General features: G+C 41.1%; 1 protein-coding gene across 3 annotated transcripts in view; it reads left to right on the plus strand.

Moving 5' to 3' along the window:
• SLC2A12 (solute carrier family 2 member 12) overlaps positions 1-27,606 on the plus strand; it is a 56,432-nt gene that overhangs the window by 19,126 nt on the left and 9,700 nt on the right. Inside the window, exons 2-5 of one of the 3 annotated variants that reach the window (XR_007470691.1) lie at positions 959-2,299; positions 18,362-20,470; positions 20,854-20,976; positions 24,372-24,383. Coding sequence is in view for 2 of the 3 variants with exons in the window: in XM_049695610.1 (XP_049551567.1) it covers positions 959-2,299; positions 20,854-20,976; positions 24,372-24,504; positions 25,306-25,399 (1,691 nt within the window). In the remaining variant the exon portion in view is untranslated. Of the gene's footprint in view, positions 1-958; positions 2,300-18,361; positions 20,471-20,853; positions 20,977-24,371; positions 24,505-25,305; positions 25,400-27,606 lie in introns of those variants that run through there. The other 2 variants (XM_049695610.1, XM_004263806.3) reach the window with 2 other exon arrangements.

Below are 27,606 nucleotides of genomic sequence, written 5' to 3' on the forward strand. Positions count from 1 at the left end.
ACATGACATGACGTCCTGGCATCTCATAGCTCCTAAAACAGGACGAGCGATTTTCTGTGCTCCGGCCTTGGAAACTAGTGCTTCCTGGACCTGTGATCCTCTTCTCTAAGCCTTTGTCTTTTTGTTTTGTATCCTTTCTGTTATGACAAGTTACAGACATGTAACAAACACTTATGCACCTACCACCGAAAATTAATGACTTTTAACGTTTCACCATTTTCCCTCAGATGTTAACCCTATAAGAATGGAACAATATAAAGCCCCTTTTGTTCTTCTTCCCCCTGTCCCATGCCCCTTCCTCCTTCCTCAGAGTGAGTGATGGATGCTGTCGGGTCCTTTCCCTGCACCTACTTCCGCCTCCTTCTTTCTGATGCAGCTCTGACTTCATGGAGGCGCTCACATCCTGGCCTCCCCCAACACCCTCATGTGTTTCAGCAAAAGCCAGCAGTGGCCCGATTGCAGCCAAGGAGACCGGAGGGCAGGTTTCCTGGAGGCTGTGCTTTATTTTGCCCCAGGTTCCATGCTGGGAAGACTGGGGCCCTTCCGGAGGCTGCTTCACTCTCTGTCCTGCCCTCAAGGGTTTGGCTTAGACAGTGGGACCCGAGGAGCCACGCTCTCTGAATTTCTCTTCCAACACCAAGGCAGGAATGAAACCATGTTCTTGTTTGTTCAGTCCTCATCATCTGTCATCTGCTTATCTTGCATATCTGTCTGCTCAAAACGAAAACCAATATCACATCACAAATAGTAGAAATAACTTTCTAAATGTCTCCACCCCTCTCCTCCCCAAAAATGAAAGAAAAAGGATTTTTCCTTCTTTATTCATGTTTTGGTTAGTGTATTATTTGACTATGATTATATGTGTTTATACTCAGTGCTATGAAAAACGTACTTAGACAAGCTTAAGTCTCCATCAGACACAATTCAGAACTGACCTGTTTCTTCTCTCTGCTCGTAGGTTGCGGGATGTTTACTCTCCTGTCATCTGTCACGGCTGCTGTCAGCGGCTTCCTGGTGGGGTATGAACTTGGGCTCATCTCTGGGGCTCTTCTGCAGATAAGAACCTTGTTAGCCCTGACCTGCCACGAGCAGGAAATGGTTGTGAGCTCCCTCCTCATCGGGGCCCTACTGGCCTCTCTCATCGGAGGGGTCCTGATTGACAGGTGCGGAAGAAGGGCCGCCATCATCCTTTCATCCTGCCTCCTTGGACTTGGGAGCCTGGTCTTGATCATCAGTTTATCTTATGCGGCTCTCATAGCGGGACGCATTGCTATTGGGGTTTCCATTTCACTCTCTTCCATCGCCACGTGTGTCTACATCGCAGAAATTGCTCCCCAACACAAGAGAGGCCTTCTTGTGTCGCTGAACGAGCTGATGATCGTCATTGGCATCCTTTTTGCCTACATTTCAAACTACGCGTTTGCCAATGTTTCCCACGGCTGGAAATACATGTTCGGCCTTGTTATTCCCTTGGGAGTTTTGCAGGCGATTGCGATGTACTTTCTTCCTCCAAGTCCTCGGTTTCTGGTGATGAAGGGACACGAGGAAGCTGCTAGCAAGGTTCTCGGAAAGCTGAGAGCCATCTCCGATACAACGGAGGAACTCACTGTGATCAAATCTTCCCTAAAAGATGAATATCAGTACAGTTTTGGGGATCTGTTTCGTTCAAAGGACAACATGAGGACCCGAATCATGATAGGCTTAACATTGGTATTTTTTGTACAAATCACTGGTCAGCCAAACATATTATTCTATGCATCCACTGTTTTGAAGTCCGTTGGCTTCCAAAGCAACGAGGCAGCCAGCCTCGCCTCCACAGGGGTTGGGGTTGTCAAGGTCCTCAGCACCATCCCGGCCACCCTGCTTGTAGACCATGTCGGGAGCAAAACCCTCCTCTGCGTCGGCTCCTCTGTGATGGCAGCTTCGTTGGTAACCATGGGCATCGTGAATCTCAACATCCATATGAACTTTACCAATATCTGCAGAAACCATAGTCCTATCAACCAGTCTTTGGATGAGTCTGTGCTCTATGGACCAGGGAACCTGTCAGCCAGCAATGACACTCTTAGAGAATCCTTTAAAGGGATGGCTTCCCGCAGCAGAAGCTCACTAAGGCCCACGAGGAATGACCTGGATAGGAGAGGAGAAACAACCTCGGCATCCTTAGCGAATGCTGGACTAAGCCAAACTGAGTACCAGGTCATCACAGACCCTGCGGACGTCCCAGCTTTTTTGAAATGGCTGTCCTTGGCCAGCTTGCTTGTTTATGTTGCTGCATTTTCAATTGGTCTAGGACCAAGTAAGTATTTCATTTTTCGTTCCTTCCCTCTCTCCTGAATGTTATATATTATCGTTGACCCGTCAGAGCATCCTACTGCTATAGTACCTTATACATGGAACTACTAGAAGGAAGATGGGGATGATACTGGCCACCTGATGCTTCTGCTAATGAGGAAAGTATGGCTGGCTTATATCTGCCTTGTGAAATGCGCAGGGCTAGTATTCAACCAAGGATTAGCTTCCCATTATCTGTCACATGAGGATACTTTAATATCAGTTGATTAGGAATGAATCAGACCTTGAAAAATATTTGTTGCTCAAGAGAATATATTGTTTTATGAAAACAAAGTTGACTGGGACATTATCTTCTATATCGTTCTCTACTTTCTTCATAGGTGCAAGGAAAAAAAATTGTGTTTAGATTTCCTTAAAGACACAATAGTAGATGCATTCCAGTAATAAAGAAGAAGAAGGGAATTAAGAAGGAATTATTATGGGAAGGATAATGCATTATTGAAGTATATTTGATCGCTAGAGTAACCTCCTGGGGCACTTCACTCTGTCTATGAAACAAGAGAATGGGAGTCAATGCATTCCCATTGAACATAGTACAAACAATCTACAGGGAGGTAGCTACGAGGTTGTTTTATTTGATATAGTCAGTCTGTTGCAGTGACAAAGTTTAATCACTTCTCTTGAGCAAACTCGAGTTTGCTAGAATAGGTTGTTTGTTGCAGTTCTTTCATCTTTTAGCCTCACATCCAAAGTCTAAACCTCTCTGTAGGGAAGTTGTGAAGGCTCTTTTTTACACCTCACTAGAAAATGATGCTCTTAAAAATCAAGGGTAGTCTCTCTCTACCACCCTCAACTCCTACCTGTCACCTCTCCCTCCCACTCTCATTCCTCTCCATCTCTCTCCCTTTCTTCCTCCTTCCTTTCCTCTCCTACAGAGTTGATATTGAAACTTTTGTTTACAATGATCAAGGAGCAGACAAATTTGCTCCCATAAAGGGAAATGCTGGAGGTTCAAGAATAATGAGAAGACATAGGCTGTGTTGAGGGAGAAGGAATCTCATGAACACGTGCAGGTTTCTGGTGCCAGACGCTGGACAGTGTTTCTGGAGAGGGCTTGTCCTAGTGATCCACTCTTAACTCTTCATTCAAATGATATGTACCCAGTGACTAATTGTTTTAATAGCCATGAACTATGCTCAATATTAGGGAAACAGTAATGAACAAGGCAGATACTGTTCCTGTCTTCAAGGAGATTTTGGTTGAATGGATTGAGCTGCGCTCCCTGTGTCTGATTCTTTCTGGTCAGCAACCAGCAGGTTTGACCTGCTTAATCTCAGTTAATTAATAACTGGACTTGCACATGGCCGATACGGCCTCTCCTTCAACTCTGCTTCCTCATCTTTTAGTTTCTACTCCTACGTCTATGTGAGATCCGTCTCTAGATACTGATTCACTCAAATCCCATAGAGGGAATCTGTACACTGCTTTTTGCTGTGCCAGGTCATAAGGGATTGTTTTAGTCTAAGCAGCTATGGCTAGACTGGACTACCTGATCTAAAGCACTGATGTCCAGAAGATGGCCCTTCCTTTCGCACTATGAGTAGACAGATTTCCCCATAAGGGGTTGTGCATGGGCAGATAGAGGAAATGCTACAATACCATCAACCTCTGCTCTCTCTGACCCGTTCCTGGACCCTGACCCTGCTTCTTAAGACTGAAAATGATAAACATCATTAACGAATAGTTTCCTGGAAACAGGTTTCTACCATTCTTTCAAGATTCAATTATCTTGGGTGTGCACCTGTGAGACACTTGTTTTAATCAGTTTGGGTTGCCATGGCTTAGAGAACAAACAGTTATTTCTCACAGTCTGGAGGCTGGGAAGTTCAAGATCAAGGTGCTAGGAGATTCAGTTCTTGGTAGGGCTCTCTTCCTGGTTTGTAGAGGCAGACTTTTTGCTGTATGGGACAGAGAGAGAGAGAGAGAGAGAGAGAGAGAGAGAGAGAGAGGAGAAAAGTGACTAGATCTTTTGTGTCTCTTCTCATAAGGGCACTAATTCCACCATGGAGGCTTCACCCTCATGACCTAATTACTTCCCAAAGGCCCCATATCTAAATGTCATCACATTGGGTATTAGGGTTTCAACATATGAATTTTGGGGAGCCGTAACATGCAGCAATAACAATACTTATGTGGCCATTCTGATACATGAAGTTAACGAAATTTGAGTAAGCACCTTTTAAAAATTGTTATTTTCAGAAACTCTTTAAAGTCTATTAGAAGAGCAAGATATGAGTGCTACCTTGTACCAAGGAATCAACTTAACCTTGTCTGTGAACCTTTCTATATCAATAAGGTTTGCTTACTTGATAAACTTCAGGTGGTATTTATTGTTCCATTGATTCCCTTTGCTGACATCTTTTTTTCCCTATATATTCATCATAAAACTAAAAATATTTCTTTTTTGCATCAGTTTTCTTGATCCAATCTTTTGAAATATCACAGATCAATTAAGAAAAGGATGCCCTCTTTGTTTTCATTCAGAGGATCTCTCAGGTTGGCAGAAGTTATGACATGACACACATTATAATATGAGAGACATTGATCTTAAACTTCCAGAGCCAACCTATTCATGGTAAGAGTCCTCCCAAGCTCATGATACTCTTCTTCTCTTTAATTTTTGGGCAACATTGAAAAGTACAGTAAATCCTCAGTCACTCACATACCATTTGATACTTTATTGTATTAGAGCAAGAGTTCCCCTTTTCAGGAAGCTCAATCTGATTTTGGACAAAATTATTGGAGGCTATTTGTTATTTACCTTCTAGAATTCCTTAAATAGTATTCTATACTAATTTTTAAAAATACATAATTTAAGCTTTAGATTCAGCTAATATTTATTGGCACCTATTATGTCAAACACTGCTCTAGGAAGTTTTTACATATTTTGGAGTACTTCATTTTACCTTCACAACAAGCCTGGGAAGAAAAGTATTCACCAAATTTTATAAATGACGACACTGAATCTCAGAGAAGTTAAGTGACTTGCTCTCATGAAAACATCCCTTGTCTTCTGAAATGGCCAAGACAAGAATAGGCAGAACTGTGTTGGTCTTGATAGTAACTGTTAATTGTCAGTTCAGTCCTCTCCTTGAAGATATATTAGAAAAAAGAATGAATGAAAATAGTGTATTATTGTCCATCACATGAGGCTATTAATGGGCCACTGCATTTTATGCAGGATAGAGACAGTCTCTCTTTTTCTGAAGCTCTGCTAGCTAAGCGAGCATGAACAGTTTTTATAAGGCTGAGCTACAGGATAAAAGAGAAGGAAAATAATGATGAGAATGCAGAAGTTTTTGATGTGCATTTACTTGAATAACTAAACTGATTAAGATAATGTTTAGTGTGTATATTGGTTGGAATTCAAGCTCAGCTATAATAAAGGCCAAAATAACAGTGGCTTAAACAAGATAGCAGCTTCTTTCTTTCTGTTCACAGAGCTGGGTAGTTCTGGGTGCCGTGGAGGCTTCCAGCCCAGGCCCTAGAAGCCTATAGATAATGTCCCCAGACACCATGGTTTAATATTGGTTCCCAGTCTATCGTGATGCCTATTTAGAGATATTAAGATGAAGTTTAAAATTTCATCACCCGGGCTTCCCTGGTGGCGCAGTGGTTGAGAGTCCGCCTGCCGATGCAGGGGATGCGGGTTCGTGCCCCGGTCCGAGAAGATCCCAGATGCCGCGGAGCGCCTGGGCCCGTGAGCCATGGCCGCTGAGCCGGCGCGTCCGGAGCCTGTGCTCCGCAACGGGAGAGGCCACAACAGTGAGAGGCCCGCGTACAGAAAAAAAAAAAAAAAAATTTCATCACCCTTTTCTGATAGCTAATGATCCCTTGAGAATAAGTGAAATGCACAAAGTACAGTCAATTAAAGGGAGGCTAGGTATTGAAAGGCCTGGATGAGAAGACAGTGTGAGCAGTCCTAGCAGAAAAGCAGAACTGCTGTGAGTGATATGAGATAAGGAATTCTCTACAGGGATTAGACATTGCATAACTGTGAGAGCTGCTGAGCAAGCAAAGGTCTGGTAGGGGACGGTTAGAGGCAAAGGAGAAAGTCACTAATCAGGGCCGCCAAGAAAAGCCGGTGGAGTCTGTGAAGCCTGTGGCTTCTGCATCTGGTTGCAGCCTGAAGTCTCTGCAGGTCAGCAGGGCAGGTGGGAGGAAAAGCTGGATGCAGAGCAGGGGGCAGCAAAGACAAGGGACCCTGCTAGGGCAAACTGGAATCCATAAGAAGAACCTGGAACCCACATCTGTCTCCCATGTCAACTCTGATGACGCAGTCCACCTGCAGAAAAACTGATATCCTTCTCCACAGAGCCCTGCCCATGTGCCTGGCCTGGTACTTGGAGAAGTTGGAGGAGGGGATCTGGGTGCACTGGCTGCTCCCCATGCCAACAAGGAGAACCAGCAGATCACAACAATGTGTACAGTCTGCACTGATGTCCAGGGCACCAACCCCCCAGGCACAGGGCTGAGTGTCACTTTAGCCTTCCAAGTCTCAGGCAAACTTCTCTTCTGGGCAACCCTTACCCAGAACTACACAGGGAAGGAAATGTAGTTCCAGCTTAGCTAAACTGACACAGTACAAAATGGCCAGAGTGATAAACTTGACTAAGAGAATAGATGAGAATCTGGAAAGAAATATTTCAGAAGGTCAAAGCCTCTGTATTCTGTCTTCAGTTTCTGTGATAGACATTGATTTCTTTTCATTAAAATATTACTTGTTAAACTATATGACTAGCTTCCATTCCATCTAGTTCTAAAGAAGCCATGAGGTCATTTCATTACTGTCTCTTGGCTTTTGTTTCTTTAGCTATAAAACCAAAAAACACTCTTTTGCTAATGCATAAAAGCTTTCATATTTATTTTCTCAGGAGTGTTAATTGTCTCCCTTGAGCTGACCACTGTCACGTATCTCCAGTTCCGTTGCCTCACGTGACTTCTTGTTCCCTTTTTCCCAATGGTTGCTGAACTTTTCCATTTTGATGCTTCACCGTCCGCTGAACACAAAGAAGCTGAGGCTGAATTCTTATTCCCCTCATGTCAAGGGGACTTGTCTTTCTTTTCCATGGGGTAGTCACTCTGCCAGTCACTCAGGTCTGACGCTCTGGGCCCGTTTCCCAATCCAGTCAATGACCAAATAAATGCTCTTGGACTTTCCCTCACAAAGGGTTCCTGTGTTCATTTTTCTGTCCCACTTCTGCCATCCTAGTCTACCCCTTTCAGTCTCACCCCTAGATTACTGGGAGACCCTTCCTGTGGTTCTTTCCCCTTCTAGGCCTTTCCCACACCCAACCATCCTCCATACCAGTATTCCCTAAGTAATCATCTTCCCCATGTCACCACAGCTCACAAATCTTCCACGGCCTCCCACTTTCTTCCATATCAGAAGAACCAAATGCCTTTCAAGATGAAAAGATTAGAAATGACCTAGTCCTACATTTTCCTTTTAGAGAAAGAAACAAGAAACTCTCAGAGATTGAGATCACACAGATTTAGGACTAGAACTCTGGACATCTGAAGCCGAATTCCATGCTCTTTCTATGACTATATCACTCATCCTGGAGGGAAAAGATGTGTGATTTTCAAGGTTCTCCATCATCCCACCCAACTCCATCAGAGTGTCTGCACAACTCCAAGGGGCACCATTTACATCGTAGTCTGTGGAGTTTTCTTTCAGGGCTACCATTCATATAGAAACACATATAGATTCCACATGGGATATAAGGAGAATGATGCCCCATGGCGTTGTGACATGAGGCAATGCTTTGCCTCTCTGGGCATTTTTATTTCCCACTGCTCCCCACCCAGGTCAAGAGACAGAAAGCATCTGTTGTGGCCTCTTTTCCTTCCCCCCTACTCTACCCAAGTCCCTCCTATCTTGAAAGCTCAGTGAAAGTCTTCTCTCTTTTATGAATTCACTCCATTTCTTCAAGGTCTTTATTTGTATGAACTACTAGTTATTTCTAGTGTAGACTAGTTCAGTTCTGGGCTACAAAGAGCCTGAATTTAAAATCACAAAACCTAGGCTCTAATCTCAGTTCTTCTGCCTACTGGTTATATGTTTTTAAGTCATTTATTTTCTCTGAAGCGCTCTCTAAATCCATGAATTGGGCATAATAATACCTGTCTTATCTCACAGAGTATAGGTGAGCATCAAGGGAACTAATGCATGTGCAAGAGTTTTGGATGTTACAGTGTGTGATGTAAATGGAAGTTACCACGTGATAATACAACTTAGTCCTTAATGATATAGTGTACTGCTTTTGTATGCTTGTTTGGTTTATTAACCAGAATGTGGTTACTGGATTGTAAGCTCTTTGAGGGAAGACACGACATCTCACATTTTTTCCTTCTGTCCCTTTAAGTCAGCACTGTATATATCTGTTTGAAAACCATGCAGGGGTACATTTATGTTTCTAAGGAGGAGAGGGAAAGAAGAACTTTAAAACTAAGGTGAATATACAGGAAAAATCTTGAAGTGTGCTTCTTTATCTGTGTCAAGCTATCTAGTGGGTAGGCTAAGTACCAGGAAAGCTGGGAACACTAGGTTGCCACAGAAGTGCCTGTTCCTCCTGAAACCATCATGTTTTTGCAAAACAATCCATCACTTTGAAACCACACACCTCAGTTTGAGACTCGAACCCACAATCTTCTAATCTCACTCCTTCAGGTGGGACTCGAATCCAGCTGCACTTCAGTTGGGACTTGAACCCAAAATTTCTGGCTTAGGCGGGGACTCAAACCCACAATCTCCCAGCTGAAACCACACACCTGATCACAGGATTTAATGGACCTCAGGTTCTTTACGTCTCAGCACAGAAGGAATTCAGTGAGAGGCGAAGTGATAGGCAAGTCGATTTATTAATATAGGACGCTTGTGAAGGATACAAGAGGGCAGGCAAGAGGACTCTGCCCTGAAAGTTAAGTGGGAAAGCAGGTTTATTTAGGGAGATACACACTCCACAGACAGAGCATGGACCATCTCAGAAGGCGAGAGGCCCCGAAATATGGGGTCGTTAGTTTTTATGAGCTGGGTAATTTCATAGGCGGACAAGTGGGAGGATTATTACAACTATTTTGGGGAAGAGACAGAGATTTCCAGGAATTGGGCCACGGCCCACTTTTTGGCCTTTAATGGTTGGCTTTGGAACTGTCGTGGTGCCTGTGTGTATGTCATTTAGCATAGCTAGTGTCTCATAATGAGCTTATAATGAGGCTCAAGGTCCTCTGGAAGTCAAATCTTCCACCATCTTGCACATAATCTGTTCTAACCAGTTTTTGTCATATCCTCAACAGCTATGTCATTCTTTTAAAGGTTGTGCCTTGCCGCCTTCCCTCCTGTCTCAACTGTGGCGTGAGTTTTAAAAATCTCTTTCTGTTTTTGCCTCTAAGAAAAGATGCAGGAGAGTTAGCAGTGCTCAGAAATAAGTAGTTGGAGGCATTTAGGGCATTTCTTTGTCAGGTCATAAAGAGTTATTTGGGACTTTCACTAATTCCCACTTTTAGACACAGAGTATCTAAAAGTAGTCCCAGATTTTTTTTGGACACCTTTGCTTTCTGCTTTCACATGGAGAAGAGAGTCTTTTTGAGCGTTTCTTAGAACAAAAGCAATGCTAATGAGATGGAGAATCTCAGTCTGAAGGAGGTTTGGGTTTGGGAAAGGGAAATAACCCTTCATCTCACGGTTTCTTCAACTTGTAATTGCTGTTCCAAGCACTGATCCGGATAGTCACGCCTGAGGGTAGAAGGCAAGCAGTCGGAGACAGAATCCCAAACATTCCCTCTAAGGAAAACAAGCAGTTAATTCACGTGGGTGGCTTGAGACTGTCAATTCTCTTAGGGTTTTTAGAAGAGATCTGAATAATTGTCCTTTATTTTTCTTGCTAAGAGTTAGCCATTTCTGTTTATATTCATGCTGCAGTTCATTTTTTCTTTTCTAAAGAAAACATACCATAAGAATTCCAATTCAGTCACCAAATTGTATTCTAGAGCGTTGGCACGAACCAGTTGGAATTTAAAGAAGATTTTTATTAAGAGCAAATTTTCATACCAGATCGTGAATGCATTATAAACTTATTAACCTGATGCGATTATTGCTCAGGTATTTCATTTAGAGAGTTTATTACTTGTAATAGAAGCAAATCCTTTGTGTAAATAGGGGCATAAAGGGAAAAGTACTTGCTGTTCCAAAGCAAAATCAAAGCAAGATTAAATCATCTTTATTAAATCTTTTAAAATATGTGTTGGCTTAGAACAACATTCCTTCATTGTATTAGATCACAACATAGTTTCTCTTGTCAAAAAGTATTTCTATTTTTAGGTTAAAGTGTGTGCCCTACATCATTTTACTTTCTGGTCATCTGTTTCCCTGATTTTAGCATAAATAGGGGTACCCTGGAATCTAGAATTCAGGAGGGGGCATAAATTTGGTACCAAGTAATCTCATATATTTTATTTTATACATTTAAAATATTATTCTATGAAGGAATCTGTAGGCTTCACTAGCCTGCTGAAGGGTTTCATAGCCCGAGGTTAAGAATCTCTGCCCTTCATTTCTCTGTAACTAATACCAAAACTCTTCCATCAAATAAAAATCACTATACCCCACTGCTTTTAGTGGAGATTTTTATGAAACATTCCGTTTTCCACGCTTCATCTCTCACTTTAAAATATGTTCTAAATCTTAACTTGACTTTCCAGTCTTTCTGGGGTGGTCCTGATCATTTTAGCTCCTTCTAATAACTGAACACTTTATTATTGTGGTTCAAGCTTCAGGGTAGAACCAAAAAGTCCTGACATTATGAGGACATAGAGCCACATAATGATTTCTCTTCTTCTTGGGCTTCAAAAGTAAAGCAGAGATGAGCCCAAGCCCAAGCCCAAGGCGTAAAGTTATTATTTCATGAGTTCATCTGAGGTAATACTTGTGTAGCTGCCCTCCTTCGAACAGTCTCTGTAACTCAGAAAAATGTGTGTGACTGTTCTTTTCACAACAATTATTAGGGCTTTTATAAAAGGGAATGAAATTGGGCCATTTGTAGAGACGTGGATGGACCTAGAGACTGTCATACAGAGTGAAGTAAGTCAGAAAGAGAAAAACAAATATGTATATTAACGCATATATGTGGAATCTAGAAAAATGGTACAGATGAATCAGTTTGCAAGGCAGAAATTGAGACACAGATGTAGAGAACAAACGTATGGACACCAAGGGGGGAAAGCGGGGGAGTGGGGTGGTGGAGGGATGAATTGGGAGATTGGGATTGACATGTATACACTAATATGTATAAAATAGATAAGAACCTGCTGTATAAAAAATAAATAATAAAAGTAAATAAATTAATTAAAAAGAACAATTATTAGGGCTTTTTTAAATCCAAAAATTCCTATGTCCATAAATTAATTAAACTCCTCTTCCATCTCATGACTAATATCTTTTCATTAGAGCAGATGGAAGGAATTTGTCCAAGGTCACATATTAAGTTCTGTAATGAGGCTATGACTGTCATCCTTTAACTGCCTTTGTATTCACAAGTTCAAGCGGAACTTTACACTGAAGACTGAATGACAGGTGACAGCAAATCACCTCCCCCAATCTCTTCTACCAAATAGGCAGGAGTTCCATCAAGAAAGCATCTAAGAGTGATTACGAAGAGAGGAGAGAGGGAGACAGTGGTAGGGATTCATCTGCTCACTTACTTGTCCAGCACGTGTGGATTGCTCACCACAACCCACTGGGCATGGTACCCATTGCTGGTGATTCAGGGATGGATGAGTGAGAGCCACACCTCGCCCCAATGGAGCTAGTGGTGGGGACAGGCAATAAGCCAGAAAATGAATACATGTATAATACAACTTCAGGAGAGAGAAGTGTCAACATTTAGGTGGAGGTAAGAGTGATGAAGAAAAATCAAGAAGGATCAGGGGTAACATCAAGTGGCCTTAAGGGAGACGTGAGCTTGGAGGTTTAGGAGAAGAGCAGAAAGCCTGTGGAGGCTATACAACAGTGTGTGAATTCAGACTACGCTTTGGCATTAGGCTGCCTGACCTTGAATCACAGCTCTACAGTGTCGGACTCCAGGCAGGTGAATCCATCTCCCCAGGCTTCAGCTTCCTGATCCACCTCACAGTGTAACTGTGGGGTTGAACAAAGCCATTTGTATGACGTGTACCTAGTGTAGTGCCTGGTGTGTGGCATGGACTCAATACACTTAGTCATTAGTGCTATTTTAAAATATCTGGCCGTAGTCTAGACAAGAGATGTATAGTTTTGGTAAGGCCAGCACTGACCCCAGCAGTCATTTTGCTTAAGGCACATCAGGAGACACAGCAGATGCTCCATAGCCACATATTGAATTATGATGCCATGGTCCTCCTCACCTCCCTTCTATGCACACCATTCCAGTTAGGTCAAGACTAAAGAAAATACATGTGTTGCTTGAAATATGGTTCATTTCTGCATTACCTACAGTCAAGAGAGTTTTCTAGGTTATCAGACAGGTGTTACAGAAAATTCTGAGTCTTCGGCAAAAGGTGAAAGGTGTGATTTAGGTTGAGAAACACCAAACTGTCCATTCTTCTAAGTTGGTGCAACTAATTTAGACTCTGTGTCCTGTGTGCACACAAACTTTGGCTTGTTCATTGTTGTTTCCTTGAGCCTAACCTAGGGCCTGGCCCACAATAGGGACTCAAGAAATATTTGTTAGATGAGTCAAAAAATGTTTCTGGAACTCTCTCAGCTTCTGTGATGAAGGGGAGCTGTCTCTCTAGTCTAGGGTTGACATATCCTGATCTTCTCTAGTATGAATCTGTGTCAATATCTAGGCCATCAGAAATAAAAGTGGTTTGTGGGGAACCCCATGCACATTTGACCAAAAGTTATATCTGAGTAAAACTATTCAACTGAGGATGTGTGGCCACCTCTAATTCATTTGATGACTAAAGAAGTTTCATGTTTTAAATTTACTAAAATTAAGGCCATTTAAAAAAATGTATGGTGTTAGCCAAAATATTCATTTCCAAATTTCCATATTTGCTCCAAATACAAGATTCAACCTTTCCCCTGGAGTGGGAAAAAAAAAAAAAAAAAAAAAGAGAGAGAGATTGAGATTAGTCATATCATGGGATAATAATTCCTACCTTGGTTTAGTAATTTAATGTTTTAGAACTTAACTCTTTCCAAAAAAGATTTGAGACAACTCCTTCCTGGTTTTCCTAAGAGAAATATGTAGAAGTCTGAGCCTGGAATTTGTTTACTTAATTAGTGTTAGAGCTTATAGAAATATTTCAGTGGATTATCTCAGGCTTAACAATCACGTTAAATTTCTCAGATGTAAGCTGGAAGTCTAAAGTTAATGATAGCAATAAAAGATCTTTGTAGAAAAATCCTACCATAGCCACAAGTAATCAAATTCTCAAGAACTGTAAACTGGCTGATATTTGAGCCCACTTGCAAGCTTACAAGTTAGCCTCAGTTTCATGGATTTTGACAAAAGACACAAGACTCCTTGGTCAGAGACAAAGGACAGTTTATTATTCATAACAATAGCCATAGCCAGACTACCAGCATTTGCACAAATTCCCCAGGCCCCAATACCCACAGGGCATTATGAACCAGGCCAGGTGACACCTATACCTAGACTGGGTTATTTTAGAGGAGAGGAACCCCAAGCTTAGGGAACCCAAATCTTTTATAATAGACAGTAAGCCAGCCTGATTTTTCCCCTGGAGGGAGACATTATCTTTAATTTACTGGATAGTAAATAAAACTTTGCTCTAGAGGGGACACTCTGTCTTCCAAAGTTGTTTGTTATATGAACATCCTTAGAAAGACAGCCTGGAACAAAATCGGTGCCTTTTCTCATGAGACATGCTGAAATGTGAGACCCATGAAAAATCGTCTTTCAACTCAAACACTCTGAAAAGGCCAATTTTCTGTTTAGAACAAGAAATTAGAACTTCTTAAGGTACAAAGAGTGTAGAGCCTAGCTTTTTGTTTTGTTTGGTTTTATGGAGTTTAACCAGTCTTTTGGAGGATGGTTATCAGTAGGAAGCATATGACTCATCTGCCATAACATTTGAATTTAGACTTTATACCTAAATATCTCCAGCTCTTCCAAAAGCAATTGTTTATGTGTTGTTTGTACAGCTAAAAATTATGACAATTCCAGGGGTGTGGAACAGCAGGTTCTAATTTGGAAGTTTACTCAGCTGCTTCACTCTAAGATATACAGGGTTTAGAACAAAGGGTTGCAGACCAGAATTATATCAAATGTTTTCAAAGATATTTTGATATTCTTCATATTTCCTCCTAGACACCAGGCCTCTAATATTCCAAACCATCACCGTCAAAGACTTTTTAGTGCTCACCCTCTTTTTCTATCATTCTTCTTGGATAATCACATACTCTTAGAGAAGAGGCATATTGATTAAATTATTATTCTTTAAACAGGAGAATTTTATTATCAAATGTAGCCATTATACAATCGTATTCACACAATGGGTTTGTGTTAATTGTGTCTACCTTTAATATCTTTCAAATCTTTTTTTTTCCTTTTAAATCTTACATTTCAGTTATCATCAATATTCACACCAATACTGTTCCTTTTTTTTCCCAGTTAATTAAGAGTGATTTTGTTTGATTAAAGTGGTGATTTATATGGTCCTCTGGTGTTAGTCATTGCAATAATGCAAAGTAAACAAATAATAGTATCTGAATGGTTTTATACTAAATTTGCACCCAAGCAAGAGGAAAAACTTAAAGAAATATGTGCCTTAGCTAATTAAATCTCACTTTCCTCTTTGGAGTTAAATGATGCACAGTGGTACCTAATAGAACCAAAGAGTCTAAAACTACATTTTTGTAGCATGAACACAGCTAAACAAAGAGAAGTAACACCATTTACAACATTACCAAAGGCAACTCTTCACATAATATAATACATCGGTGTTTAACTTTCCTCTCCATCCCACGCTATGATCATAGGCCCATGCCCTTGAAAATTATGAATATCAGACAGTAAAGACATTAAAGAAACAGACTAGGGTTTTAACACTATCTTAATAAACACAGCATTCACCTGTTACTTTATTGTTTTTCAGAACACAATGTTAAGCATTTTTCCAAGGAACACCTGTAACATTAAAAACTATTAATACTTTTCTCATTGGAGTCTGAAGCATCATTCATGAAAAAAGCACAGCATAAAATGTTACATGTGAAGTATGACATTCAAGTTATAGTGTAAACCAGAAAAGACTAATTTCTTGTATCTCCTTCCCTTTTTTGTTTTGCCTTTTGAACTCTAGTTCAGTGATCTGCAAATTGGGATAAGCATAATCCTGGAGGCTACTTTCTGGAATAGTCCTTCAATGATACATCAAAGGAAATCAATTTTTCGATTTTTAGGAAAAGTCTGTTTCCTAAAATTTCTTCTTCCTTGTCTTGCCAGTGATAACTATTCTTCCACTTAAAAGAAAGCACACCTGTTACCCACCAGAAATCTTATTATGATATATGTCCCCAATTATAAAAACCTTAGGAACACTAATGAAAAAGACAGTTGGAAATATTGGTGTAGGTGTGGTATGGAAAAATGACTCTAATGACTAGATAATAATTCTCTCATAAGCCTAGATATTTCTAATAATTTACTTTCAACAAAACTGTAGGATGACCTAATCAAGCTATCAGCTGATATATCATTACAACAAACTTTTGTTGTTAATTTAAAGAATGTAGTGACACTCCTATTAAAAAACTTTTTCAACTCCCCATCTATTTTTATTATTCTTGAAAACAGTACATTTCATCTCCCTTTTTTTTTTTTTTTTTGGCCTGTGCCACGGGGCATGTGGGATCCTAGTTCCCTGACCAGGAATCGAACCCGCGTCCCCTGCATCGAAAGCGCGGAGTCTTAACCACTGGACCGCCAAGGAAGTCCCCCACATTTCATCTATTTGAAAATGATGTCAACTTTATGTTAAATGCCTTATTGTTATATTTTTAAATGGATGAAGATGAGTATCAAATAGGTATTGTATTTAAATTCCACTGGAAATACTTGAGTGATATAATTATTCTCTACTGTAAATATAGAGTTTAAAAATGAAATTGCATCTTTTGCTGTCATTTAAATTTATGGTAAAAAAATGTTAGATGTTGATTTATAAATGAAAGAAAGTACTTAGTTTTTCTAATTATTTTAAAGGCTACACAAGCAAGAAAGTTTGGAGACCACTGCCACCGTTCTTATTCCCAATTAGTACCTGATCACAAAAGGGTTCCATTTTTAACTCTGGCATTTTTTATTAAGGGTTATTTCATTTAATCCAATTTCCTAAAAAATATTTTAAGAAATCATTTCGGTTGGTTCTGACTAGAAATCATTAAGATAGAAAGATTGGGAACATTGAGGTTTTATTTCATTGTTTTCCTGTTAAGTAATCCAAGACCATATTCTTGAAAAAAAAGTATTTTAAAAGAGGCCAGGAGTAAGCAAAACTCAGAGAGACTGAGAAAAGGGAGAATACAAAAAATAAAAATAAAGTAAAGCTACAGTATCACTGATGATATTGGAGATGGTGGCCTACGGTGGAGTATATTTTTAAAGGACAAGACTCTCCCACTCAAGGAACTTATAGGGCCATAATTTAACTGGCTTCACTCCTACAAAGTATAGGACACTGGCTCCATCAAGTTGTTGAGAACTCTGCAGCCTAAGTGTAGAACTTCCTCCAAAGTTACTAGGAGTTCCCTGGTAAGAGTTTCAAGGCCTCCATGAGTCTTTCAAACCTGAGGCTGCCATGCCAGGTGGTTCAGAAAATGCTCAAGCCAAATGGAAAGCATGCCTGAAATGCTGCGGGGGTTGAATCTGAAAGCACAGGGAGAGAAATGACAGCCTCAGTGGAAAAAAATGTTCAGCAGTGGCTGAAATATGGAGGAGGGAGGAGCTAAGTGTGGCTGCTGATATGCGACAGAGCTCAGCCATTTCCACTGATTGGCCCTATTCATTCAAGTTCATGTCCTCCATTGCAAACAAAGACATTTCAACGTATTTGTCCTTCATGGTCTTTTTATGACACTCTGTGCAGCCATAAACTCTGCAGATTTCATCTGGATCAGGCAAGTTCTGATGGGCAGCCCTGGTGATTTAATGCCATGTGAAATATGAGGTTCAATATTTGTGGACAATTAGCTCCCAGCAAGACCAAAATTTCCTCAACCCTTGTAACCTAGAGAAGACTTTAAAGACACGTGCAGACTCTGACATTTACACAAGTACATATTGCTGAGGTGGGCCTGGAATAATGGGGTTAAAGGTGAAATAACAGGCATAGAGGAGAATTGTTGCAGGGCCTGCTAAGCTGCAGTGAGTAGCTTCATTCACTGTAGAAGAGTTATTATATCTCTGACTACTCTGTGGATTCCTCACGAGCAGATAGCGCAAAGCACCCCCTGTGGGCCTGTCATCAGGGAAGGGGATAATGAGGACAGCCAGAGAGAGCCACCATTTTACTGTGGCATGTGACAATAGCTTGATTTTTGTTGGAGAGAAATTAGGCCATCTCATTGGAAAAACATTAGGGATTCAAACAACAACAAAAAAACTTCCACCTGTTATTATTGAATACCAATATATATCTGCATGTGATGATTTATACCTCTTTGCTCTTTACTTATGAATTGAAAGAGCTTCTCCATTCCTTCTGCTTTGGGTGCTCACAGCCCTTTTTCAGGCAACATGGAGGCCTATAAGATTCTGGCACCATCTTGCTCCTAAGTCTTCCATGGAAAGACTTTACCCTCTCAGTAAATTCTATCTTGCTGCAAGTTCCACTTTCAGATTTTTATTTCACACTCTCTGGATCTGAAAACCTGCGATTTTTATGGTTCTGAGATCATTGTTAAAATTATTTTAACATTATTATTAATTAATTAATTAATTAAATTAATTTACAAATATTTATTAATTATTTACTCTCCTTATTTTTGACTTGACAGGTTCCATATTGGGGGTGTTGAAACCATCCTTGTCAAAACCTTTGTCAATTGTTGCAACATCCAGTTTGTCAATATTACAAAAACCAAGGCATCGATTCTTGAATTTTCTCCACTAGATCAAAAAAGAAGTAGTCGCATTCAGCAATGATATATTACTTTTGGAAATGTCAGGTGTAAGTTTTGCCTGACAACAAGGGCCCATCAGAGACTGACGGAAGTCTGTTTTTCAGTATTCAGTTCATTGCTCACTGACTGGTTAAACTGCCCAAGAACTTGGCTCAGCTGCTGCACTGAATGCATGTCTAGGACAGGCTTCAGTGTGGTTGCTGGGTGCTTTTAGGTGAGCCCTTGACAGTTCAGACTGAGCACTTATAACTAGTGCTTTGTGCAACTGTCCCATCTTCTTGTTGGTAAGATCCACCACTCTCTGTAACAGCAGGATCAACTCATTCTCATCTGAGGACAGCGTGGAAAGGATTTTCCCCAAACCCCACCAAATAATTCCAAGAAGCCATCATGATGCAAGGTGGGGAGGGGAAGTGGGGTATATCAGAGGTGATGAAGTGGGGATGGAAGTAGATCAAGAAGACCAGTGCTAACTCTTGTCAAAGAAAATCAGCATGTCCATTCCCCCACCTTTTCCTCACGGCTGCTAGAGCAAAAGACCATAAGGAACGCTCTGCTCCACCCCTACCCTCACCAAATACCCAAGGCAGGAAGGGGCCTGGGGATTGGCTTGCAGCATAGATTATTTATCTTCAACAGAGTGGACTTACATACTTTCATCTTGTATTTGCCCAAGGACAGGTCATTACAAAGGCTTCACCAGAATTATGCAGCTGTCATTCTACTCAGATCCAGATCCCCTGTCTTGCAAACCTCAAGGCAAGGTTACCTGAGCTTTGCACCCGTCTCCAAGGATATAATCTGCAAGAATCTAGTGAAGGTCTTCTGGGGGAAAGAGTGGAGGGGAGGGATCTGGAATGTTATTTTTGAATTCCCTATTAATTAGAACAATAATAATCATGTTCCTTTGGTTACGGTTCTCGCCCCCGCCCTACGTAGATTCACTTGGAGAAGATAATCAAGAAAAAAAATGTGTTTCCAGCCCTCTTGTATAATTTAAATATTTTTCTTACTTTAAAACAGCACATTTACTCCAAGCAGGTGTTTTCTCTACAGAGCATGACCTTGTCGTGAGAGGTGACTTTTCAATCAGAGACACAGGTGACTGCTCCAGGATTCTGGCTGGCCCTGGCAGCCCAGGTGGTTGCTGGCGGGGGGCCGCTCCCTGGCCTCTCGCTTCTTCCCTCACACCGCCTCCTCTCGGGCAAGAAGATGCATCTGGTCTGTATCTGAACACCGGCTTTGCAACACAATGTGACTTAGCCAGCAGGGAGCAGGGCTGGGACAGCTCCTAAGCCCTTCTTTCCTCAGAATCAGAGGTGCTGATACTCCACATTTATGTATTCATTAACGAATATTTATTGAGCCACCCCCAAGAGAGCACCAAGATGAAAAAGCATGAGTTCCAGAGGCTGCCCAGGCTCAGCGCTGCCTCTGCTGCCACCTCTGAGCTCTGGGACCTTGGCAAATTATGAACTCCTTTAAGCCTCCATTTCCTCTTCTATAAAAGAGGGAGAGCGATATAGTTCCTATCTGGTAGGAATTCAGCGAGGATCAAATGAGATAAGGTTTGTAAAGGTCTCAGCCCATTGGAAGAACTGGTAGCTATTCGGCAAACTGGATTTGATAGGCTGTGAGCAGAAGACAAGTTAATTTGCTCCTCTGCTGCCCTTTCTAATCCCGTCAGGCAGGTCCTATAATGTTTTGTGTCACTCTCAGATCATAAAAAGTCCTCTGATCAGTTTTCGTGCCAAGAGTCGTCTCCTTTCAGAAAGTCAAATGTTTGGCCTGGCGTAACACCGAATCCTGGAGCTCTGTCTAATTGAGAGCTTCTCTCCACCCAGCTTGCCACAGGCCAGGAAGCCCAAGTGGGGGAGGGGAGAGGAGCCAGCCTCCTTCCTCCGCCCTCCTGGCTCTACTTCCTACCCACTCAGTAGCTATGATGTTGGACTTGGCAAAGGTCGGGGGCAGAGGAGGTTACAGGTAAGGGTCCAGAGGAAAGCAGATAGATCCGGGTTCTGGCACTGAGGCTCATAGCTGCCCCTTGTCGTGGGCAGATGGCCCTAGCCACTGCCCTTTCTGTTTGCGTGTCTCAGGCCAGTGTCCCCTACCAGCCCTTTATGTCCCTCCCTCTACTTCCAGGGACCATTGTCAAGCTCTCTCAGTGTTTCTCCTGAATCCCTTCTCACTTGATTGGAGGTGAGGAGGAAGCACACTCTCTCCTCCCTCGTCCTGTAAAAGGACATGGCCCTGCTCTCCAACCACAGATCACGAGGGACTAGGGCAGAGGTCAGTGGGCTGGCCCTCAGCTTCAATGGCTTTTTGAGCACTTTGCTGTCCCCCACCCACTCTTCCTTGTCTTCCAGTGCCCTGGCTGGTGCTGAGTGAGATTTTTCCTGGTGGAATTCGAGGACGAGCCATGGCTCTAACTTCTAGCATGAACTGGGGCATCAATCTCCTCATCTCTCTGACCTTTTTGACTGTGACAGGTAAGAACTCGCTTTCCTCTAACGCCTTTTGTGCTCTTAGGACAAATCTTAGGGAAGCACACTCGCCTGAAAAACATTTTCTCGTCAACACACTCAAAAGTAAAGAGAATGGTAGTGAACCTGATGTACTGACCACCCAATTTAAAACTTTATCAGTCTTCATTTATGACCCCACCTGCTCTGCCCCCCAAATTATTTGGAGTCATTGTCCAAACATGTCATTTTGTCTCTAAAATTTCAGCAGGGACCTCTAAAAGATAAGACATTTAAACACTATAACTTCAACATCCTTATCACACCTAAAAATATTATACTATTAATAGTCTCTTGGTATCAAGTATCCAGTCTGTGTTCACATCCTTCCAATTGTCTAATAATTATTTTTTATAGTTTGTTTGAATCACAATCCAAATACTTAATTGATATGTCTCATAATCTGTACGTTTCACCTCCATTTCTCCTCCCCCTACACTTTATATTTTTAATGAAGAAACTGGGTCGTTTGTTTCATAGGGTTTTCCCCGGGGTTGGATTTGCCGATTGTAGTCACATCACGTGACCCTCTGTCCTTTGTGTTTCCTGTAAACTGCTATTTAGATGTAGAGGCTGACAAAGATTTAGATTTTCTTGTTTATTTGCAAACTCCTTCCCAGGTGATGGCCTGTGTCCTGCCATCAGAGGCATGTCCTGTGTGCTTATCTCCCACTTTGTCATGCCTGCATCCTTTGAGGATCATTTCCCAGATCCGTTATCTTCATTTCATTATTCCTACTAAGTTTTTTATCAGCAATACTTCTCTTAAGGAGAAATTTCTTCTCATTAGTTATTTGCCTGCCCCGAAGTATGAATCATATAAGAAAGCCAAGATTAATGTTTGAAACTTTCTCTTTATTTTCTACTTTTCAAAATAATGAGGTAGTTCCCCAGCATCCTCCAAAACTGACCAATGAGCTGAGTTTTCGTCCCTTCCTTTTATATGTATATATATAATGCATAAATATTAAATAGTATCTATAATACAGAGATAATATATATTGATACCATTTCAAAAGTGGATGTATAGTCAAAAAAGTATATATCTATATGTAGTACTTCTGAATCTTGTTGACTTTTTTTGGAGTATATCTACTTTTGGAAATGAACTTTTAGAGTTATTAATTAAGCACAGTTTGGGTTTTTACACAAAATTTTAAAATATTTATGTCCTACATTTTTGGAAATAGCCCAAGATGAAAGGAAACACAGGAACTGGTCATTTGCATCAACCGTACGTCTCCTGCTTAGATCACACACATAGACCCGTGCTCTTCACCTTCTCACACACACACAACACACACACTTACCTACTGTTTATATGGAGAAGGAGAAATATAAAAGAAAGAATGGAAATGATGAAGGTTGAATAAAGACGACACGAATTTCTGGGAAGGATAGCTAATACATAGGACGAGCTTGATGAAGATTCAGAAGTTCTGCATGGGCTCTTAGAACAAATGTTGGGAAAGCATACTCATTAAAAAAAAAATTCTGGAATGAGCTCAAACCTATAAATGACATTTCATTGGACTAAGTTTGAAATTCTGTACTTCTTTTCAAAAATCAATTTTCCAAGTAAAAGATATAAGGGTTCTGCTTGGTGGCAAGCCCTTGGACACCAACTTTTAGCACCAGAGACACAGACATACTCTGCTGTGCTCATAATACAGTATATACTGTATTATGCAGTAATGTATGTACTGCAGTATTGCTCTCAGCTCTGAGTAAAATATTTGACGAGGGTTGCAGTGTGCCCACCAAGGGAGGGCGACCTGGATAACATGGCAGGTGACCTATGGTCTGTGAAGAACGGTTGCAAGAGTTTGGGAGTTTGACTTGGACAAGAGGATGCTCAGCAAGGGATGGAGGTGCATTCAAATATTTGTGCCATTTTCGTGAAGAAGGGATGAGGAAGGCTGATCCAGAGGACAAAGCAGAACCTCTGAACCCAAGTTCCCGGAAGGTAGGCTTGGGCTTAGGAATGAGTGAGGAATATGTTTGAAACAGACAGGGCTGACTCACAATGTAGTGTGCATTTTTGATAAGTGATGAGCTCCTTGTTACTGAAAATACTCAAACAGAAGAGCATATAAGTTTGCTGAGATGACGTTTTGGGTTTTTGGTTTTTTTTCCACTTTTTATTTTCTGGTTTTATGCCCCAGAGAGGAAAGAAGGACCAATTCTCCAAGCACTTTATTAAGCACTGTCTTGGACAAAACCCTGTGTTAGCAGCAAGAAAAGCACAGAGGGAGCGGACTTCAATTAAAATCGCCAGAAGGACTGCAGAGCTGTTCCTTCTCCCTGCTTCTCCCCACCTCAGCACAGCTGACCTATAAGTGGTTAATATGCATAGCTCCTTCCACTTTGCATTACCAAATGCCTTCCGCATAACTGCTCAGTCCATGTTCCCGACTGACCAGTTGTGATTTGTGGCCGCTAAGGGCTATTTGCATTGTTTCAGTCTGTGGCTGGTCTGAGCCTGTGTTCAAAAAAATCCAGCCTCCTCCTCCCTGCTCCTGGCCACACTGGACTTTCCGCTGAGCCTGGGGTGCCGCAGTGCAAGGGCAGACTCAAGCGCATCGGGGGCCACCTCTCACCAGCTAACATACCTTGACCTTGGTCAGTACTACAAAGGGACTGTACCTCTGGCTAGAAGCGCTCAGAGGGAAAACTAGGTTGGCGGGTGAGATCCATCAGAACTTGGAGGGTCCTGCTTCTTGCTGATGCATCTTAGCAAGTCAATGCCTTTCATTCGAACCATTATCACCTTTTTTCTCTGAATCCAGGAAGCAGTATTACAAATACTGCCAGCTACTAAAATGATGAAATATTGCCAACAGGAAACGATTTATCAAATCAGAGAAAAGAAGGGGGAGCTCATTCCAAGAAGAGTCCATCTGTATAAATAGGTCTTTAAAAATGTCTACCAAGTAGAAATCAAACTGCTATGGCGGGGATTCCCAAGAGAGGAATGGTAGAGGATGAGGAGAGAGGAGATAGTTTACCTTCTGTTTTATGTGTTTCTGCGTTTTTTTTTTTTTTTTTTTTTTTGGCAATGAGCATTTCTATTACCATTTTGAAAACGAAAAGTATTATGTTCACCAAGAAGATGGCATTGGGTTTAAATTGTGATATTTACAAGACTGCTATTCACTTTACCAGAGAAAGCTGGGGTTGTTTGTGAAAATGAAACTTTCAGAGGCTGGCTATATTTTTAATTTGTGATTGCTATTTCCCTGGGTACAACCAGCATGTTTGAAAATACATGTTTTCATATATGCTGTAAGAAGCAGCTGTCCACAAATGGGATGAAAGCAACACAAAATGCATCTCTAACCAATTTCTTTTGTCCTCTCTAGATCTCATTGGCCTGCCATGTGTGTGCTTTATATATACAATTATGAGTCTAGCATCTCTGGTTTTTGTTGTTGTGTTTATACCCGAAACAAAGGGATGCTCTTTGGAACAAATATCAATGGAGCTGGCAAAAGAGTGAGTATTATGTGCACTGCTCTCCAAACAACACTCTTTGATCAAAACTTCAGCTTTTATATACAGTGGAATAATAATAATATCTGAAATTTTTTAGGATATTCCCTTTGGTGGAGAAACCATATCTCAAAGCATAATTCGAGCTTCTCTGCCATGCGTTTAATTTGGCTAATTCAGCTAAGGAATTAGAATAAGCAGAGCTTTCTAACAAGTGAAACTTTCAAAGCTCTTTGCAGTAATGATTGAAGAACCTCGCCCATCTCTGGTTTTCCACACAGTGGGTGGGAGTTGCTTGGGGTTTCAGGTGGTCCTGGAATGTCATGCTTGCCTTGTGCTAGCACCGTGGGCTTCAGCCTTCCACCTCTATCACACTTGTAGGTCTCTAAACACTTGTTAAGGCTAAGGTTACCAGGAAAACTCTTGGGCTTAAATGTCTACAATTATTCCAAATATGGCACAAAGTGCACTAAGAAAGATAAAGAGTTTCCTACATGAATAGGCAGTTAGAACACTGGTTAAATAAAATTCATAGGGAGAGACAGCTTGAACAATTTGACATAGCAGCGGCCTGGAGAATACTCCCGTTTAGGAGCAGGTCTCACAGCTCTGACTGTTGAAACTGTGGCCTGGGGGAGGAGAGGATGCACAGGGGCCAGGAATGAAGGGGAACTTGTTGCTCTTCCTAGGATTTAATCATTCTGCCCAAAAATGTAGGGATACTTGTTCGTGGACTTTAATATAACAGGAGGAAACTACATAATTACAGTTTGTGCCTTTCTTCTAAAACAACTTTCATTACAGTAGAGAGAAATGTATGATGGCTGCAGAAATTGTGGGCGTAGTGGTTCTTCCGCTTTTGTCTGAAGGAAGGGTAAACCTGATAGGTGAATTGATCGTAGGTATGTGTACAAATATATAGACTGAGCTCTTAATCCTGGCTTATTAGTATTATACAATATTTTTTTATTATTATTAGGGTATGAAGTAAGTAGGAATATGGATGTTTTTTACTTTGTACCTTATATACTTTAAAATGGTTTACAGGGAATTCCCTGGCGGTCCAGTGGTTAGGACTTGGCACTCTCACTGTCAGGGCCCGGGTTCAATACCTGGTCAGGGAACTAAGATCTCACAAGCCGAGAGGGGTGGCCAAAAAAAAAAAAAAAAAAGGTTTACATTTTAAAGACATTTCATTTTAGTAAGCAGAAGAACTTTTCTCTTAACTCAAGGTAAATGTCAACTGTAGGGATAATTTTTGATGCTGATAAGGTCCTATTTTGAAAGCCTTCAATGAAAATGAAAAGTATTCATTTACAAAGAGAAATATAATTGTCAGGAAAGCCGGCTATCTCCTTGGCCTGGCCAGAGCATTGCCTGGCTCTATTCAAGTTGAAGTCAAATAATTGGATTTCTTGGAGAGCACAGAAACTGAACGACAATTAATTACACATACATGATTCAAATAACTAACAGCCTCAGACCTTGATAACACAGTGCATTCATCTGTAAACTGTAACATGAGAGTTATCTTTGAAGAGTTAACCCTATAGCCTTATGCCTTAAGGGCCAATGCAAATCCTCATCTTCAAAGCCTTGAGTAACCCTAGCCCTGATAGTATTCCTTTCACCAGGATCATCAATATTTTCTAATTCCACTTTTTTTTTTTTTTTTGGTCACGCCACAGGGCATGCAGGATCTTAGTTTCCTGACCAGGGATCGAACCTGTGACCCTTGCAGTGGACATGGGGAGCCCTAACCACTGGACTGCCAGGGAATTCCCCCCATTTTCTTTTTATATTGCCTTAGCTAAAACTCCAGTGATTTCACTTCCTTCATTAAGTAGGTTATAAAGTTTTGGCATCTGGGAATGGTCTTGGCCCATTACCTTTCATATGTAACCTCTACAGTGCCTAGCTTGAAATTGATTCCTAGCAGATGATTAAAAAGTAGCCACTGTTCAGTTGGATACCTTGTGGTCAATCCAATGCTGAATTCATTGTGTGTGGGGATTAGATTAGGGGTAACAATATAAACCACAACAAGTTTTGATCTGTGGATCACAGACGAGATTTAATCTTATGATCTAACAATCTGTGCAACAGCAAGAGGTATGTGTTCAGAAAAGGGAGACATATGGCCTGCACCATACCACTCCCTGCCCGCAACTTCAGAGATTATTCATTCAACTCATTGTTGATTATCTACTATGGAGTAGACACTGTCTTAGGAAAAGACTGAAAATATAGGAGACAAAGAACCCATAGCTCCTTTATTTGGAGAGGCAGACCAGAAAACAGACCACTGCAATACACTGTGCTGGCAAGTGCAAAGGAAGGGCATATGTACTGGGGTAGAGAATGCCTTTAAAAATAAAGGTTTGTTACAATTCTTGTGAGCAGTACTAACTAAAAAATTGAAGCAGGGAGAAAGCAGTAATGAATTCATTGAACGAAACTAAGAATCACTCCTCATTGCCCTCTTTTTTAAAAAGTCTAACTTGAAGGCAGAATGTACTCAACGAATTAAGGTTAAGAAACTTTTAGATTTTTTTTTTTTAATATGGGGCTGTCAGAATGGATCAAATTTCAAACCAAATTTGAAGACAAAACTTAAGCCAATCTTTCCATCCAGTAGGCCTCCAGAATAAGACATTCCGTAAGAACATAGTGATCTGGGTGTCTAAAACTCAACAAAACATATTCATTCATTCAGAATTCGGGGTGGGGAAGAAATCTGTCTAAATTAACAAAACTCTGCATTATGAAATGTTTTTGAATTACTCAAACTTAAATCCAGACCCTCTCCAAGAAAGTTTTAAATTGCAAATTAGGAGAGATCCAAAAGCCCGAGTACTACCCACCCCTAGACAGATTCCACAAGTACCAGGAGGTTGGTGTAGAAGAACAAATAGAGATAAGGGCACAGGTGAGAATTATGAAAGACGAGGTGGCAAAACAATTCTGCAAACATTTCAAATTCATTTCTAGGAGGAGCAAGCAGCAGTGTCTACCAGGGATGCATTTTTGTGGGGAAAGCCCAGTACCTGAGGGCAGAAAGGAAACAGTTGCCTTCAGAAATCTTGGCTAACTCCGATTTCTGCA

The sequence above is a fragment of the Orcinus orca genome, chromosome 12 (assembly GCF_937001465.1).
Source record: "Orcinus orca chromosome 12, mOrcOrc1.1, whole genome shotgun sequence".
Lineage (NCBI taxonomy): Eukaryota > Metazoa > Chordata > Mammalia > Artiodactyla > Delphinidae > Orcinus > Orcinus orca.